Source organism: Pyricularia pennisetigena, chromosome 1, assembly GCF_004337985.1.
Source record: "Pyricularia pennisetigena strain Br36 chromosome 1, whole genome shotgun sequence".
Lineage (NCBI taxonomy): Eukaryota > Fungi > Ascomycota > Sordariomycetes > Magnaporthales > Pyriculariaceae > Pyricularia > Pyricularia pennisetigena.
The window spans coordinates 2,931,849-2,946,240 of NC_043740.1; the positions used below are offsets into that span (position 1 = coordinate 2,931,849).

General features: G+C 51.9%; 5 protein-coding genes across 5 annotated transcripts; 3 read left to right on the forward strand and 2 right to left on the reverse strand.

Moving 5' to 3' along the window:
- Positions 1-657: 657 nt before the first annotated feature.
- Positions 658-2,749, forward strand: PpBr36_07435 (uncharacterized protein; the record flags this gene model as incomplete). Its single annotated transcript, XM_029894572.1, has 3 exons — positions 658-732; positions 798-1,466; positions 1,541-2,749. 3 exons carry the CDS (start codon positions 658-660, stop codon positions 2,747-2,749), a joined length of 1,953 nt encoding a protein of 650 aa, XP_029748412.1.
- A 1,049-nt stretch (positions 2,750-3,798) lies between these two features.
- Positions 3,799-4,866, reverse strand: PpBr36_07436 (uncharacterized protein; the record flags this gene model as incomplete). The annotated part of the gene is made up of 1 exon (XM_029894573.1): positions 3,799-4,866. The coding sequence occupies one exon, from the start codon at positions 4,864-4,866 to the stop codon at positions 3,799-3,801; it is 1,068 nt and encodes a 355-aa protein (XP_029747845.1).
- Positions 4,867-5,463: 597 nt separating this feature from the next.
- Positions 5,464-7,735, forward strand: PpBr36_07437 (uncharacterized protein; the record flags this gene model as incomplete). Its single annotated transcript, XM_029894574.1, has 4 exons — positions 5,464-5,543; positions 5,664-5,842; positions 5,907-7,559; positions 7,617-7,735. 4 exons carry the CDS (start codon positions 5,464-5,466, stop codon positions 7,733-7,735), a joined length of 2,031 nt encoding a protein of 676 aa, XP_029747846.1.
- Positions 7,736-8,863: 1,128 nt separating this feature from the next.
- On the reverse strand, positions 8,864-9,831 carry PpBr36_07438 (uncharacterized protein; the record flags this gene model as incomplete). The annotated part of the gene is made up of 2 exons (XM_029894575.1): positions 9,540-9,831; positions 8,864-9,435 (listed from the first exon to the last, which is right to left on the reverse strand). The coding sequence occupies exons 1-2, from the start codon at positions 9,823-9,825 to the stop codon at positions 8,864-8,866; spliced, it is 858 nt and encodes a 285-aa protein (XP_029748416.1). The 5' UTR covers positions 9,826-9,831.
- Positions 9,832-11,221: 1,390 nt separating this feature from the next.
- PpBr36_07439 (uncharacterized protein) lies at positions 11,222-14,277 on the forward strand (the record flags this gene model as incomplete). Its single annotated transcript, XM_029894576.1, has 6 exons — positions 11,222-11,235; positions 11,526-11,649; positions 11,741-11,788; positions 11,869-12,096; positions 12,222-12,414; positions 13,313-14,277. The coding sequence occupies exons 4-6, from the start codon at positions 11,962-11,964 to the stop codon at positions 14,275-14,277; spliced, it is 1,293 nt and encodes a 430-aa protein (XP_029748417.1). The 5' UTR covers positions 11,222-11,235; positions 11,526-11,649; positions 11,741-11,788; positions 11,869-11,961.
- Between the last annotated feature and the right edge of the window lie 115 nt (positions 14,278-14,392).

Genomic DNA, 14,392 nt, shown 5'->3' on the forward strand with positions numbered 1-14,392 from the left:
CCCATGCTACGTACTACGTAGGTCGATCATAGAATTTACTAGGTACATAGAAGCAAATTAATGAATAGCAAACAGACAGTGGCAGTGAAGTGTTACCGCATTCAAGCCTGCTGGCCCGCTGCTGACCGTTGTGAGCTTGTCAAATTTTCAGAAAAAAAAAAAAAAAATTCCATCCCGTTTTCGTCATTAAATCGTGGGTGAACAAGGTTGGCGGCGTGCGATTATCAAAACCCATGCGTTGAGCCACAAATTTGAGGCTCATTGTGGCTAATTCTCTGGGGTAGAACCTAACAGAAGGAGATGGACGGGGGTGGTGACTTCCAGAAAGGGCAGGAAGGACAGGGGTAATTCTAGTGCCCTCGCTCACCTTCAACACAGAGGGAGCTTTTTCTTTCCAATTCCAGAAGCTTCTCTTTGAAAGGCTCTGCCCCGCCGACCACTCGCCCCTCTATCAGGCTCTTGGGCTACATTTAAAGACAGCCTCTTGTACACAAGCAACCATCGCTTTTCTCTTTCGAAACCAGATCACTTGTTTTTCACATACCACTCATAAACCCGCGCTAATTATACCCTTTTCCTTTTAATCGCGTTTTTTCTTCTTCTTTTCTTATCAGACACAAACCCTACCACAGAAGAGAGCACATCAACACATTCAAGATGGCGCCCGCTGTTGGTATCGACTTGGGTACAACCTACTCTTGTGTCGGCATCTTCCGTGACGACCGCATTGAGGTAAGCATCTCAGCTCGCTTCTGAATCATCCTGCTTGACGTTGATACTAACATTATTTTTGTTAGATTATTGCCAATGACCAGGGTAACCGCACAACCCCGTCCTTCGTGGCGTTCACGGATACCGAGCGTCTGATCGGAGATGCGGCCAAGAACCAGGTCGCTATGAACCCCCACAACACCGTCTTCGACGCGAAGAGGTTGATTGGTCGCAAGTTCTCCGACCCTGAGGTCCAGGCCGACATGAAGCACTTCCCCTTCAAGGTCGTCGAGAGGTCCGGCAAGCCCGTCATCGAGGTCGAATTCAAGGGAGAGACGAAGCAGTTCACCCCTGAGGAGATCTCCTCCATGGTCTTGACCAAGATGCGTGAGACTGCTGAGTCTTACCTTGGTGGCACCGTCAACAACGCCGTCGTCACCGTCCCCGCCTACTTCAACGACTCACAGCGTCAGGCCACCAAGGATGCCGGTCTTATCGCTGGTCTGAACGTTCTTCGTATCATTAACGAGCCTACTGCCGCTGCCATCGCCTACGGTCTTGACAAGAAGGTCGAGGGCGAGCGCAACGTGCTCATTTTCGATCTTGGTGGTGGTACCTTCGATGTGTCGCTCCTTACCATCGAGGAGGGTATCTTCGAGGTCAAGTCCACTGCCGGTGACACCCACTTGGGTGGTGAGGACTTTGACAACCGTCTGGTCACTCACTTCGCCAATGAGTTCAAGCGCAAGCACAAGGTAAGATTCATCTGCACTTATCCTGATGACAAATGTATCAATATCAAGACTATGATAACTAACAAATCCTACAGAAGGACCTTACTACCAACGCCCGTGCCCTCCGCCGTCTGCGCACTGCTTGCGAGCGTGCGAAGCGCACTCTTTCTTCCTCAGCCCAGACCTCAATCGAGATCGACTCGCTGTACGAGGGTATCGACTTCTACACCTCGATCACCCGTGCCCGTTTCGAGGAGCTTTGCCAGGACCTGTTCCGCTCCACCCTGCAGCCTGTTGACCGTGTCTTGACCGATGCCAAGATCGACAAGTCCCAGGTTCACGAGATCGTCTTGGTCGGCGGTTCCACCCGTATCCCCCGTATCCAGAAGCTCATTACCGACTACTTCAACGGCAAGGAGCCCAACAAGTCTATCAACCCCGACGAGGCTGTCGCCTACGGTGCTGCCGTTCAGGCTGCCATCCTTTCGGGTGACACCAGCTCCAAGTCCACCAACGAGATTCTGCTGCTCGATGTGGCGCCGCTCTCGCTCGGTATCGAGACTGCTGGTGGCATGATGACCAAGCTGATCCCCCGTAACACCACCATCCCCACCAAGAAGTCCGAGGTCTTCTCCACGTTCTCCGACAACCAGCCTGGTGTGCTCATCCAGGTCTACGAGGGTGAGCGCCAGCGCACCAAGGACAACAACCTACTGGGCAAGTTCGAGCTTACCGGCATTCCCCCGGCTCCTCGTGGTGTGCCCCAGATCGAGGTTACTTTCGACTTGGACGCCAACGGAATTATGAACGTCTCGGCTGTTGAGAAGGGTACTGGAAAGACGAACCAGATCACCATCACCAACGACAAGGGCCGTCTCTCCAAGGAGGACATCGAGCGTATGCTTGCTGAAGCCGAGAAGTTCAAGGAGGAGGATGAGGCTGAGGCTGCTCGTGTCTCCGCCAAGAACGGCCTTGAGTCGTACGCCTACTCTCTGCGCAACACCCTCCAGGACTCCAAGGTCGACGAGAAGCTTGACGCTGCCGACAAGGAGAAGCTCAACGCCGAGATCAACAAGATCGTCAGCTGGCTCGACGAGAGCCAACAGGCTACCAAGGAGGAGTACGAGGAGCACCAGAAGGAGCTTGAGGCTGTTGCCAACCCCATCATGATGAAGTTCTATGGTGCTGGCGGCGCTCCTGGCGGCATGCCTGGTGCTGGTGGTGCCCCTGGTGGCTTCCCCGGTGCCGGTGGTGCCCCTGGCGCCCACGGCGACGATGGTCCCACTGTCGAGGAGGTCGACTAAACGACTCACTTCTTGTCCATATTCCCTAATTGTTTTTTGAGCACAGCTGGGTTTTTTTATGGGTTTTTAGAGTTGAACACTCTGGGTCTGTTCATTGTTCATTTTGTCCAATTTTTTCTCGTAATGACATCACGAAGGGAAAAGTCACCGGCGCTCATACACGTGGGGGTTGTATTTTAATTAAGATTTTTCAATGGGAACAACAGCTTAAAATAACGTATCGTCCATGGTTATGCACACTCATCGCCTCGAACTTGTGACAGATGCGGTTATAACAAGTCTGCCGACCGGATAGATTTGGGACCTAGTTTGCGTTTGAATATTCGGGACATAACCTCTGCCTAATCCGTACAGAAGGGCCTCGACTGGAAACTATTTAGGCGAACACCTTTCTAGAAATGTTTTTTTTTCTTCAGTCACCCAGCGAGTGTGGGATGCTCGAGAAGGACCTTTTTGTGGAGGAGCCACCTGACTCAGATCGTTGGATGGTTCAGGATTTGGAAAGATGGGAAACACTCGTCAGGTCGGAGTTGGGCAAATACATTCTCCTATTATCCTTACTTAGAGCATTTCTCATGTGTTTATGTGGCCTTTGTGGTCATTCTCATCCGCATGGGTTTGTTTACCTCTACACAACATGATGTGATAACACCGAGCCATGTGGTAAAACAAGAAATCGTGTAATACATTTTCCACCATGTAATCATTAGGAAGAAGCTGGTTTATTTGGATTACTGTAATAGCAGCAAGGGGTTACGGTCAGAGGGTTGGCTTTACGGGTATGTACCTATTCGTGTTGAGAATTCAAGTTACCTCTCAAGATTTTGAGTGCAAATCCCAATCTGTGGTATATTTGATGCAAGATTTGTATTCATCGAGTTCGAAAAGTACATTTGTAAAAGCATATCCAGTCTGATTTATAACCCAGCCTTTACCATGTAACCGTTTTCCATTCGGATCACAAGCACCAAAACCCCAACGCCAAGCCCAGCCCACCATGATGAATGTTGTGTAGAAAATTGCTAGCCCATTCACAGGCGACCTGTTGTTCAAAAAGCCTTTACATCCGCAGGCGTGCCGAACCACGTGCCCAGTTCATCGGCCTCTTTCCCCCTGGAGTCACCACCTCCGCTAGCGCCAGCAGTGAAGAAATCGGTGACGCGATGCGATTCTCCATCGTCCTCGACCGGCCAGTCAACTTTGACGGCGCCACTGCCAGACTTTGCAGACTCTAGCATGTCCTTAACCGTGCCCCAGCTAAAGCGACACTCGGTGCCCCAGCCAAAAACAGGGTGCATGTTCCGCTTGAGCCATCCCACACATCTTGCGTCTGACGGGTAACCAGAACCCCACCCTATCTCCTCATCCTCACCACCTTCGGCCTTTGCAATTTCGGACAGAACATTCTTGTACAGCAACTCGAGGGCCGCATCACGGGTCACCTTTGCACAGACGCTTGCGGCACTAACGCAGGGGTACAGGCTGTCGGCCTTCTTGGAGACGGTAACTTTGGCGGTCGGGAAGAACCGCTCCAATTTCTTCTGGTACGTGGCCGGGGGACCGACCGTGTCGACGTAGATCTCGGCGACGTTGACCCCCCTGTCCATGACACCTTGTATCAGAGATACCGTGGCGTCCAGCGCCTGGGCGTTGAGGTTGTATGCTGCCGACGTGGCTGGGCGCATCATGCCCGCCCCGATGTCGCGTGCCGACAGCGACGATATGGCCCATCCGCACGTGCTGTTTAGGCTGCCGGCGGACTGCGACAGCGTCGGCGTGCACAGCGACTCCATCAGGCTTGAGCGCACAGCCGGCGTCAGGACCTTGGAGTCGTCAAAGTGGTGGGTCTCCCGGAGCAAGGGGTCGGAGAGTGGGATGGGTAGGTAGAAGACGCCGTAGACCATGGGGCCCAAGACGGGGCCGCGCCCAGCCTCATCGACACCGAGAACGCATGGAACCGGTGATGGAGACAAGAGAGAGTCTGGGACGGGTGAAAAATGCGTATATGTGTCTCCTGCGATCAGGGCGGTTTCGTTTATTGATGGTGGGATGAATACGTTGTCGGGCGGAGTCTCGAGGGCGATGTTTGCGTCGTCGACTATTTGTGCTTCTTCCATGTTGGACTGTCGTATGTAATACTGAATACAAGTTAGATCCAAGTTGTTCAAAAACAAAAGAATCTATTGGATTCTATCTCTCTCTCACTCTCTCACTCTCTCTCGCCCTTTTTTTTTTTTTTTTTTTTTTTTTTTTTTCTCTCTTTTATCTCTTGTTTTTAATGGTTCGGGATTTTACATTAGTATGCTCCAGACAAAGACGCGTCTGTTCAAAGCTCAGACGCGACTCGATTTAGTGGCTTGCAGCTTCAACTTACTTGACTCGGCGCACCCAGCTTCGCCGATCAAATGGCCCCACCATGGTCCGGCGCGACCGCTGCTCATTCGCATACCGCATACCAAGCTTGGGGTGTTTTACCTCCATACAGGTACGTGTCGAGATCCTGATTCGTTGCTAACAAGTTGATTTCACCTCAAATCAACAAACAACATCAGCAGCTCTGGGGGTCGATTCCACACGACTACATCGTTTCATCCCACTGTTGTTCTCGCGTAGGCGACCGACCCTCGCTTTGAGCTTGCACAATTCAATCGCTCAGCAATTTTGCGTCTCCAAATCACGTACTTGCTTCCAGTCGCGATCGTGACGTCGCCAACATGGCGCCTCAAGGTCGTAAGTCGCTAGCGGCCCCGCGCAATACGCAGGAAAAAGTGTATGAGCTTGGAAAGCAAGGGAGGTAGGTCTAGGCATTTGAAATCTATTTGCATCCGGTGTTTCTTTCTTTCACCGTCTTTGTTGCAAACCCACGTCTAATTCACTTTTTTGTTTTGTTTTTTTTTTTCGCGCGCGCAAACAGGAAAACGGGCGTGACCCTGCCCGAATCAGGGGTACGCGACGAAAATGGAATTGAGTCTTTCAAGGGCATCTTTGACTCGCCAGGGAAGGGCAGCGCCGCATCTGATAGCGACTATGATGAGAGCAGCGAGGAGGACGAGGACGAGTCGGAGGCCAGCATGGACATGGACATCGCGGAGAGTAAGTGACCTCCGCGCGCAGTCTGTCTGTGTTATACTTCATAATACTGATCACGCCCGTGCAGCCCCTGGCCCGGAACCCCTTTCACTGCTTGCTAAGCACACTCAGAGCTTGCGCCGACCGACAGCCAAGGCGAAATCACCCGCCCTTACGAGCCTGCAATCACCACCAGTTCGCGCCGGGCAAAACTCCCCCTTACGTCGTGCGCCACCGGCTGCACCGGTAAATGGCCACAAGTCAGCTACGATGCGGTTGAACTATGATGCGCGGCAGCACGCACTTCCGAAGCCTGCTGCGTTTGGTGGCAATGCTTTGCAGAATGGAACAGAGTCTGAAGAGGAAGATGAGGAGTATGGGGAGGAGGAGGATGAGGCTGTGGTTGGTGGTGAGGAAGACAGGGAGATGTCTCAGGAGGAAGTCGAAGAATTCATCGAGGAGAGCATGCAGATGTTGGATGCTGGAGACGACGACGGCGATGTTGAGGAAAGCGAGCCGGAACCGGAACCGGAACCGGCACCCAAGCCAGCACCGGTCGCGAAGCAGGCGAACGTACCAAAGAAACGCGGTCGTCCACCGAGATCAGCCGACAGCACCCTGGAGCTGCCAGAACAGGCACAAGACGAAGGCAACTCCAGAGCAACAGCGGATTCGTCGCCTCCAGTCACCAAGAAGCGCGGTCGGCCAGCCAAGGGCGGCAAGGCGAAGGATAGTCCTGCTGCTAGACTGTCTTCCGGAAATTCGGCGAAAAAGCGTGGAAGAGGGGTGCGGACGTCCAATGCAGACAGCATCCCCGAGGAAGCAGAACCGGAACCCGAAAATGCACCTGCAACTAAGCGTCAGCGTGTTGCTGCTGGTCCGGCCGCTGCCAAGGGGAAGCCAGGCAGCAAGCCTACAGCTTCTCTTGCCGGCCCGCAAGCAGTATCTTCGACTGCGACAGCAAAACCAGCAGGCAAAAGAGGCCGTCAGGCCAAGCATTCTTCGGGCGACGGAGACAGTGGTGCAGCGGACGAGTCTGTCGTTATCATGCCGCGACCACCCCTGCCAAAGCGTGGCGGTCTGGTCATCAGTCGACCTGAAGAATCAGATGGCGTGGTCCGCACACGATCAGGGCGTAGTTCGTACCGACCACTACAGCGCTGGCGCAATGAACGCGTCGAGTTTGAACAGGTTCCATTGGATGCCCGGCTTGAAACATCAAAAAACCGTGACCTCCTTATGCCAAGAATCAAGGAGATTGTGCGAGTGGAAGAGGAGGAGCCGCAGGCCACGAAGAAACATGGTTCTAGGCGAGGTGTAAAGAAGGGCGGGCGCGGAAGAAGGCGGACTGCCGACTCGGAAGATGAGGACGACGAACCTTCACCCTGGGAACAGGATCCTGGCGAGCTGATCGTGCCAGTCCAGCAGTGGCAGCCTGAGCACGAGTTTGACCCACCCGGGCCTGACGACGAACTGCCCGAGGGCGAGGACGTGGTGGCCGTATCAGGACCAGCAATTAGGACCCGCGAGATCCTGGGGTCGAGTTTCCGGTTCACCAAGACACTGAGCCTACCGTTCTTTGGAACTGGAGTAGTGGATCTGCCGCCAGGAGCGGAGAAAAAGGCCAAAAACTCTCGCAAGATGCACATGACCTTCATAGTGCACACGGGGAGGGTCACTGTCACGGTCAACAACACGGCCTTTTCGATTGGCAAGGGCGGCATGTGGTTTGTGCCCAGAGGTACGTGTTCTGTCTTTGTCATGTGTTGTGGGCCTCAAATACTGATCCATCTTATAGGCAACTATTACAGCATTGCGAACGAGGGCGCGAAGTCGTCCAGGATATTCTTCGCGCAGGCTTGCGAATATAGAAGACCTGATGAAGAGGAGGATGGCGCAGCGACTGAAGGCAGCTAACTCATCACAGATGGGTTGGCGTGGTAGTTTAGTTGGTGGATCACAAAACGTATGATACCAATGTTGATGATCTGTGTTACGCTCACTTCTTTACTTAGCTTATTGTCTGTATACCCATTTGCAACCTGCCTAACACGTATTATTTCCGACTTTGGGGCGCATTGCTTGAGTATCATGCTCGGGTGACCAAATTGCACTGATTTGATATTAAACAAAATCGGTTCAACCCTGACATGACCTTCTCACCTGATTTCCCGCCTATTTTGCTTTGTTTCCTACCCTTTTATCTACCTTGTTACTAATTTTCTGGCTTACCTTCTCAACTGGCCTACCTTATTACCGATACTTCTTGTCCTCTAGGTACGTTGAACCGTGTTATGTCTCTGAGTAAAGTTATATGACTAATGCATCACGGAAGATATCATAGAGGACCTAAAGAAACTACCAAACGCTCAGCTCAGTAGCCCGTTTCCACTGCGATTATTAGAAGTGCGATGAACCGAATCGTCTGGGATCAAAGTGTCGGTCAGAAACTTGCAAAGTGTCATGAATGTCGTTTGTTCAAAAGGGGAGAAACTTTTCCAGAGCAAAAAAAAAAAAAAAAAAAAAGAGTTTGATATCCAGACTCCATCAAGCTTACATGGAAAAACACATCACACTGAATCCAATGCGACACTCAAGTAACCCGGATCCCTTTTTCATACATTATCGAATTGGAGTGATTTCCTTTGACTAAATCGGTAGTCCCACATCGCGCAAAGAATAATACAACAGGGGATATGAAGTGGCGCCTCTTTTGCCCTCTGTAAAATGCACACCACGATCGTACACTCTATGCCGTCATCTGTCGCCGTAATATGTTATATCGTATGATCAGTCCTGCTGCCGAAAACAGGCATTTGAAGCTCTTGGTGTCCCCCCATATCTTCCTCCCTGCCTCTCTCCTCTCCTCCCTCCCTGCAGAGCTCCTGTCTTGCTTCTTCTCTTGCCTCCCAGAAAACCAACTATGCAGTATCATATGGAGTAGTCTCGATTATGTTTTTATGGGCTTTGACTCCGGATCGTAGCGTTGGTGACCTCGACTTTGCGTCTCGAGGCTTGTCGTAAAACCGGCGCACGGGGTATCAGTCACCTCCTTCTTCTTATACGAGGCGCATGGTAGGCAGCCAGGCTACCCTCGGGTGCACCGCCTCTCTTGATATTTCCAAGAAGCCAATCCGTCAGCCCGACGACCTTGGCGCCGACTCCCTTCTCCCAGTGGCCTCCCTCCTGGACCGTTTCGATGGTATGGCTCAGAATCCTCCCTTCGGCATCGAAATCAAAGATGAACAGGCCGACAAAATCCTTGCTCCTGTCGTCATCACTGCCGCCGAGCCCAAAGACGTTACTGCCGCCCAGGCTGCGCCATCGCACAACGAGCTGCTCGCCCATGGCGCCGGCCCTTCGCGGAGTCGACTGTATCGGTTGGTCGACCATGCGCTCCGACAGTATCTCGAGGCGGTTGTTGCCAATCAGCGGCACGCGGTTCCACGCTATCGGGCTCGTCCATAGCGCAGCGATGTAGGCGACGCGACCTGATACGACGGGCAGGTGCTGGTGCGTTGAGGGGAAGAGGTGCAGGGAGATGTTGGGCGCCAGGATTTCCTGCGGGAGAGGCGATTCGAGGAGTGTCGGGAGGCGCTCCTGGAGGATACGAAGAGCTGGCGGTTGGGTTAGCGGCAGCCCTTTGCCAGCTTGTTCGTCACTTGTCTTGGAGGGGAATATGCCCATGGGCAAAGAAAAGAAAAGATGGAACCACACTCACTTTTTCCGAGCTTGACCTTGCGAGGGTCAGGCGGTGGTGACTGGCCGTTGGGCATAACCGGCTGAGTGCCTCCGAAGGGGAACGTAGATCTGAACCATACTTCCGGCAGGTTCCGAGTATTCGCTTCTTGGAGGGTGGTAAGCTTGGCAGTAGTCGCGGGCCTCGGCGCCTGTGCAGCACGAGCGGCGGCGCTGACGGCGGCTCGCAGGCGACGGAGGGTAGAGAGGTTGGCAACGCGTGGTCTTGTTGTTGTCGTCGGTACGACCATGTTTGCAACTAGCACCATAATGGCCTTTTGTGAGGAGGCGCGACTGCAGCCGACGTGCTCAACAAGCGTCAGGTCCCATTACATAGGTATAGGTATGGGCGGAAAACAGGTTCTTGGGTTTGAGGCTACGGAAAGAAGCAACCTGAATGTTCCGAGGTGTAGTAGTAGTAGTATTTAGGTATTAGGAACTGGCATTCGAGGGGTGGTGGTACGGTACGGTACGGTACTTTGATAGTGGCACACTGGGTGGGCTGCGCCGCTGCGGAGGTGGATGATTTTCATGGAGCTGGTATTATTTCATGGGGGGAGCTCTTAGCTTTTTCACTTTTCAGCAAGGCATTATGAAGCACCGTCAGTAGTCACTAGTCTAGGTAGGCAAATACAAAGAAGCACTTTGTTTGAACACGAATCAACAGTCAAACTGCAATAAAAAAATAAAAATAAATAAATAAGAAAACTCCCTCTACTCGTTGGTTAATTCCTTAAAAATAACAGTCCGATGCTGGATAAAAAATTTGTTATCGACATTAATCGGACAATCCAGCAGGTGGCTAACTTGTGTATTTTACGCAGAAAACATTAAGTCATCTAGAATTTCTATTGGCAAGTCATGGGCAACTCGGAAAGTTGGGGTTTCCCATGTCAGGGGTACGTAACTCCTCAAGATACTGGTAAAGCCATCACGGCTGACCACCTGTGAGACATTGTGACTTGGCATATGATGTATTGAGTACCCAGTGCAATGTGCCGGTAATGTTGATGAATTTACTTTCTATCGGTATCTAGCTTACTTGCTTATACATGGTCATTTGATTTGAACAATGAGCAAGACCGAGGAAGCCGTCTGCAACTTATTTTTTGACATGATTTCGTCATCGTAAAAGGATGCTGGTCAATGAGCAAGGTTTATGATTGGGTGCCATCACATGACTGGTCACATGGAAAAGGTTTGCCCAACGTTCTGACAACAGTGACAATAACAGTGCGAGTACGAATGTGAACGATGACTTGCTCCACATGGGTGCGGACACTGCAAGGGCCAGTGCGTTGGGTCTGACTGGTCCAGCGTTTATTCACTGTTGCGCTGTAGCCTGAAAGAGTGCCTGACCCTGTTGATTTGAAGGTCAAGTGTTCGCAGTCAATCAACCACCAGCAATCCTAATCTGCCTTTGATCTGTTCCCCGTCTATCGCCGCCATTGCTCTTAACATCAGCTCCTCCACCCACCTCGATTTGACCAAACAACAGCGAACCGACCTGCGTCTTGCCGGCAACACGTCCTCGCTCTCTCTCTCCTTTTTTTTTTGATCGTTGAAACGCCTGCTATTACCTTGCGATCTTCCGCCTCTATCATTCTCTTTCTTTCAACCCACCCACTTACGTCCTTTAGCTACCTACATAATCTCTAGCCAACCATGAATCCCGAGTAGTACGTCTGTCTTGCATTTTCGCTGTATCCATCTCCCCTTGAATGTATTTGGGCTACATATTTCGCCTCTGCTTTGAATAGACTGCTCAGCCAGTTGTCGTCTTTTTCCCCCCCTTTTCGTACTAACCAACGACCATTGATTAGAGTTCTTGTCGCGGCCATAACCCCCTCTTGAAAGCCACTCAAGATCGGGTCTTCGACTTCCATCACGGACTAGCCTGCCGCTTCGCAATCTGTTTGCGCGCTTGCGGCGATACCGAGTCTTTCGTTTACTGACCTCTGCGCGTCAGGTACGACTATCTGTTCAAGCTCCTCCTTATCGGAGACTCCGGTGTCGGAAAGTCTTGTCTGCTGTTGCGGTTCGCCGACGACACCTACACCGAGTCCTACATCTCAACTATCGGCGTCGACTTTGTATGATATCACCATCCGTACCCCCTGTCCATGGACGGCGACAGTCATCCGTCCACCATGAAATCGACTAATGAGATGCTTTTGAATACAGAAAATCCGGACTATTGAGCTGGATGGAAAGACCGTCAAGCTTCAGATTGTGAGATGACCGCCCTTGCGCTGACATGACCCATCGAACTGGTACTGACCGATGTGCCCTGTCTTGCGTTCGAAATACAGTGGGACACTGCCGGACAAGAGCGCTTCCGCACCATCACCTCTTCCTACTACCGCGGCGCCCATGGCATCTGCGTTGTCTACGATGTCACGGACATGGACTCGTTCAACAACGTGAAGCAGTGGCTGCAGGAGATTGACAGATATGCCACTGAGGGCGTCAACAAGCTTCTGGTCGGAAACAAGAGCGATATGGCAGACAAGAAGGTTGTCGACTACACGGTCGCCAAGGTACGTTGTCGCAAAAGTGGACACCCTCACCCAGCTCTCTGCGCTACTTGAAACATCGATCGGCTTTATTCTAGGGCTATCGGCTTGAATGAATGAAGACGCTAACACAAGCAACTCGCCTGTAGGAGTTCGCCGACAGCCTCGGCATCCCGTTCCTTGAGACATCAGCCAAGAACGCAAACAACGTTGAGCAAGCCTTCCTGACCATGGCCAGGCAGATCAAGGAGAGGATGGGCACCACAACAACAAACAACTCGAAGCCATCGGTGCAGGTCGGCCCAGGCCAGGGTGTGGGGTCGAACCAGAGCAACAGCTGCTGTTAAATGGCCGCCCGTAATAGGCCGATATTGACCGAGAGTCCCTCGCATACCTTCCGGTGCCCTGATGACGAGAGAAGTCCTATCAAGATGCCTTGTCATCATTGTGTACATTTTTTTTCTTCTCTGGCGGCTCTCTTGGGGGTGTTTCAGGTGGACTCTGGATTCGAACGGCAGTTGTCACCTGATTTGTCTCTCTTGAGGACTCGGCCAAGGCGCTTAGGCTGCGGAGCTGCCGAGTGGGATGACAGTTGGAGACAGGCCGAGAGAATATGATGACGACTGGAATTGGGATTGGTGACTGCATATCGAGTTTCTCTGTCTTGTTATTTTGACCCGTTTCTTCTTGTTCTACTTTTTTTTTAGCTTTTTTTTTTTCCTTTTCATGCCACGCATAGATGAATCGTTGCCTGTTCTTGGATTCGCGTCCGCCATCCCACCACAGACTAAATCGCCTTGTCCTGTTGTGCTTTTGTAGTATTGCATACGAAGCTACCGGCTAACTATGTAAGTCAACATGAATATGAGACTGAAGTGGGGTACAGTCGATCAACGGACCTGCTTCCTCTGGTTCTAAGTTGGGTTTCTGGTATCTTGGTGGCCTACATTCGTCGATATTTAGCACTTGCCATCAATCGACAGGTAAATACAAGTAGCTTCATTGCATCTCGCCTGACAAAAACATATCTATCAGAGCCTTCTTTTTCCAGCTTTATACATCTCTCTCCCTCTGGTTTACGTTTATGAGCTAGTTTCACTTGATCTACCTTTTTTCTCTTTTTACGTGTTGCCCTCATTTACCTATCTACGTTAACCTTCTGGAGAATAACTTTGAGTGAGGGGGGATACTATATATCGCCGAGAAAACAACAAGAACAAACAGACATAATGTGGCCCAGCGGCGGGCCTACCGGCTCCCGCCTTCCCTCGTTCGGGTCTCGAGCGCATTTCCGTCCAGGGGAGCACGCAAAAGCGCCGCTACTACGTCAATGTTCACTGTTCAGTGACGGATTCGAGATTGACGCACGTAAAAAAGCCTACCAAAAGCACCTGCACCACCTCCATCGGCACCGGCACTTTCACGCACTTCATGTCGCTGCCCCTCGAGATCCGTCTGCACATCTGGGAGAAATTTATCCGAACCCACGCCATCATCATAAGTCTAGTTGATCCGTTTTCTGTGGATGCAAGGCTGCTAGGATCCCTCTCGTATAGAATAAGTCTTATACTTATGGAAATAAGTAATTTGGTAAGGCTTAGTAGCCCCGAAACGGGCCAATCGGGTCCGCCACCAGGTCAGGGGCTCTCGACCCTGCTGTCCACCTGCAGAGAGTCTCGAAGCGTGGCGCTGCGGCACTACGAGCAGGCCTTTGGGGTGAAGCAAGAGTCGTACTTGGGCCGCGAATGCTTTCGCGGGAGCGTCTACCTCAACATTGAGCAGGACGTGCTGTGGCAGTTCGACTGGGGGTTTGGGGCCATCAAGGATCACCGCAACGTGGCCGTGCTGCTGTTCGTCTTCGCGCCGGGTTGCCACTGTGACAGCTTTGTATCCGAGTTCGACCGCGCTGTCGAGGGCCTGCAACACCCCGAATTTCCGTTCAAGGGCGCCCGGCGGATCATCATCTTGGACGAACATCTCGGGGAGTGGATCGAGAACGCACTGCCCGGGACTGAGCCGCCCGCCCCCGAATCCGCTTCGACCTGTCGGCCGATGAGTCCAGGCGCCAAGGTGTGGCGCGCACGGACAGAGTATCGCAAGCCTTGTCGTGTAGAGATCAGCGGCGATCGGTCCATCCTTTTTGCCCACCCCAGACACTTGTTTGATTTCGAGGATTTATTGGCGCAGACAGAGGGGCCTCTGTGATGAGCTCATCATGGCATAGGAGATGACAAAAGTCTTTTTAGATTGAGCAGGGACTATCCGTTGACCTAAGATTTTTTTTTTTAAAAAAAAAAAAAAAAAAAAAAAGAAAAAGAAA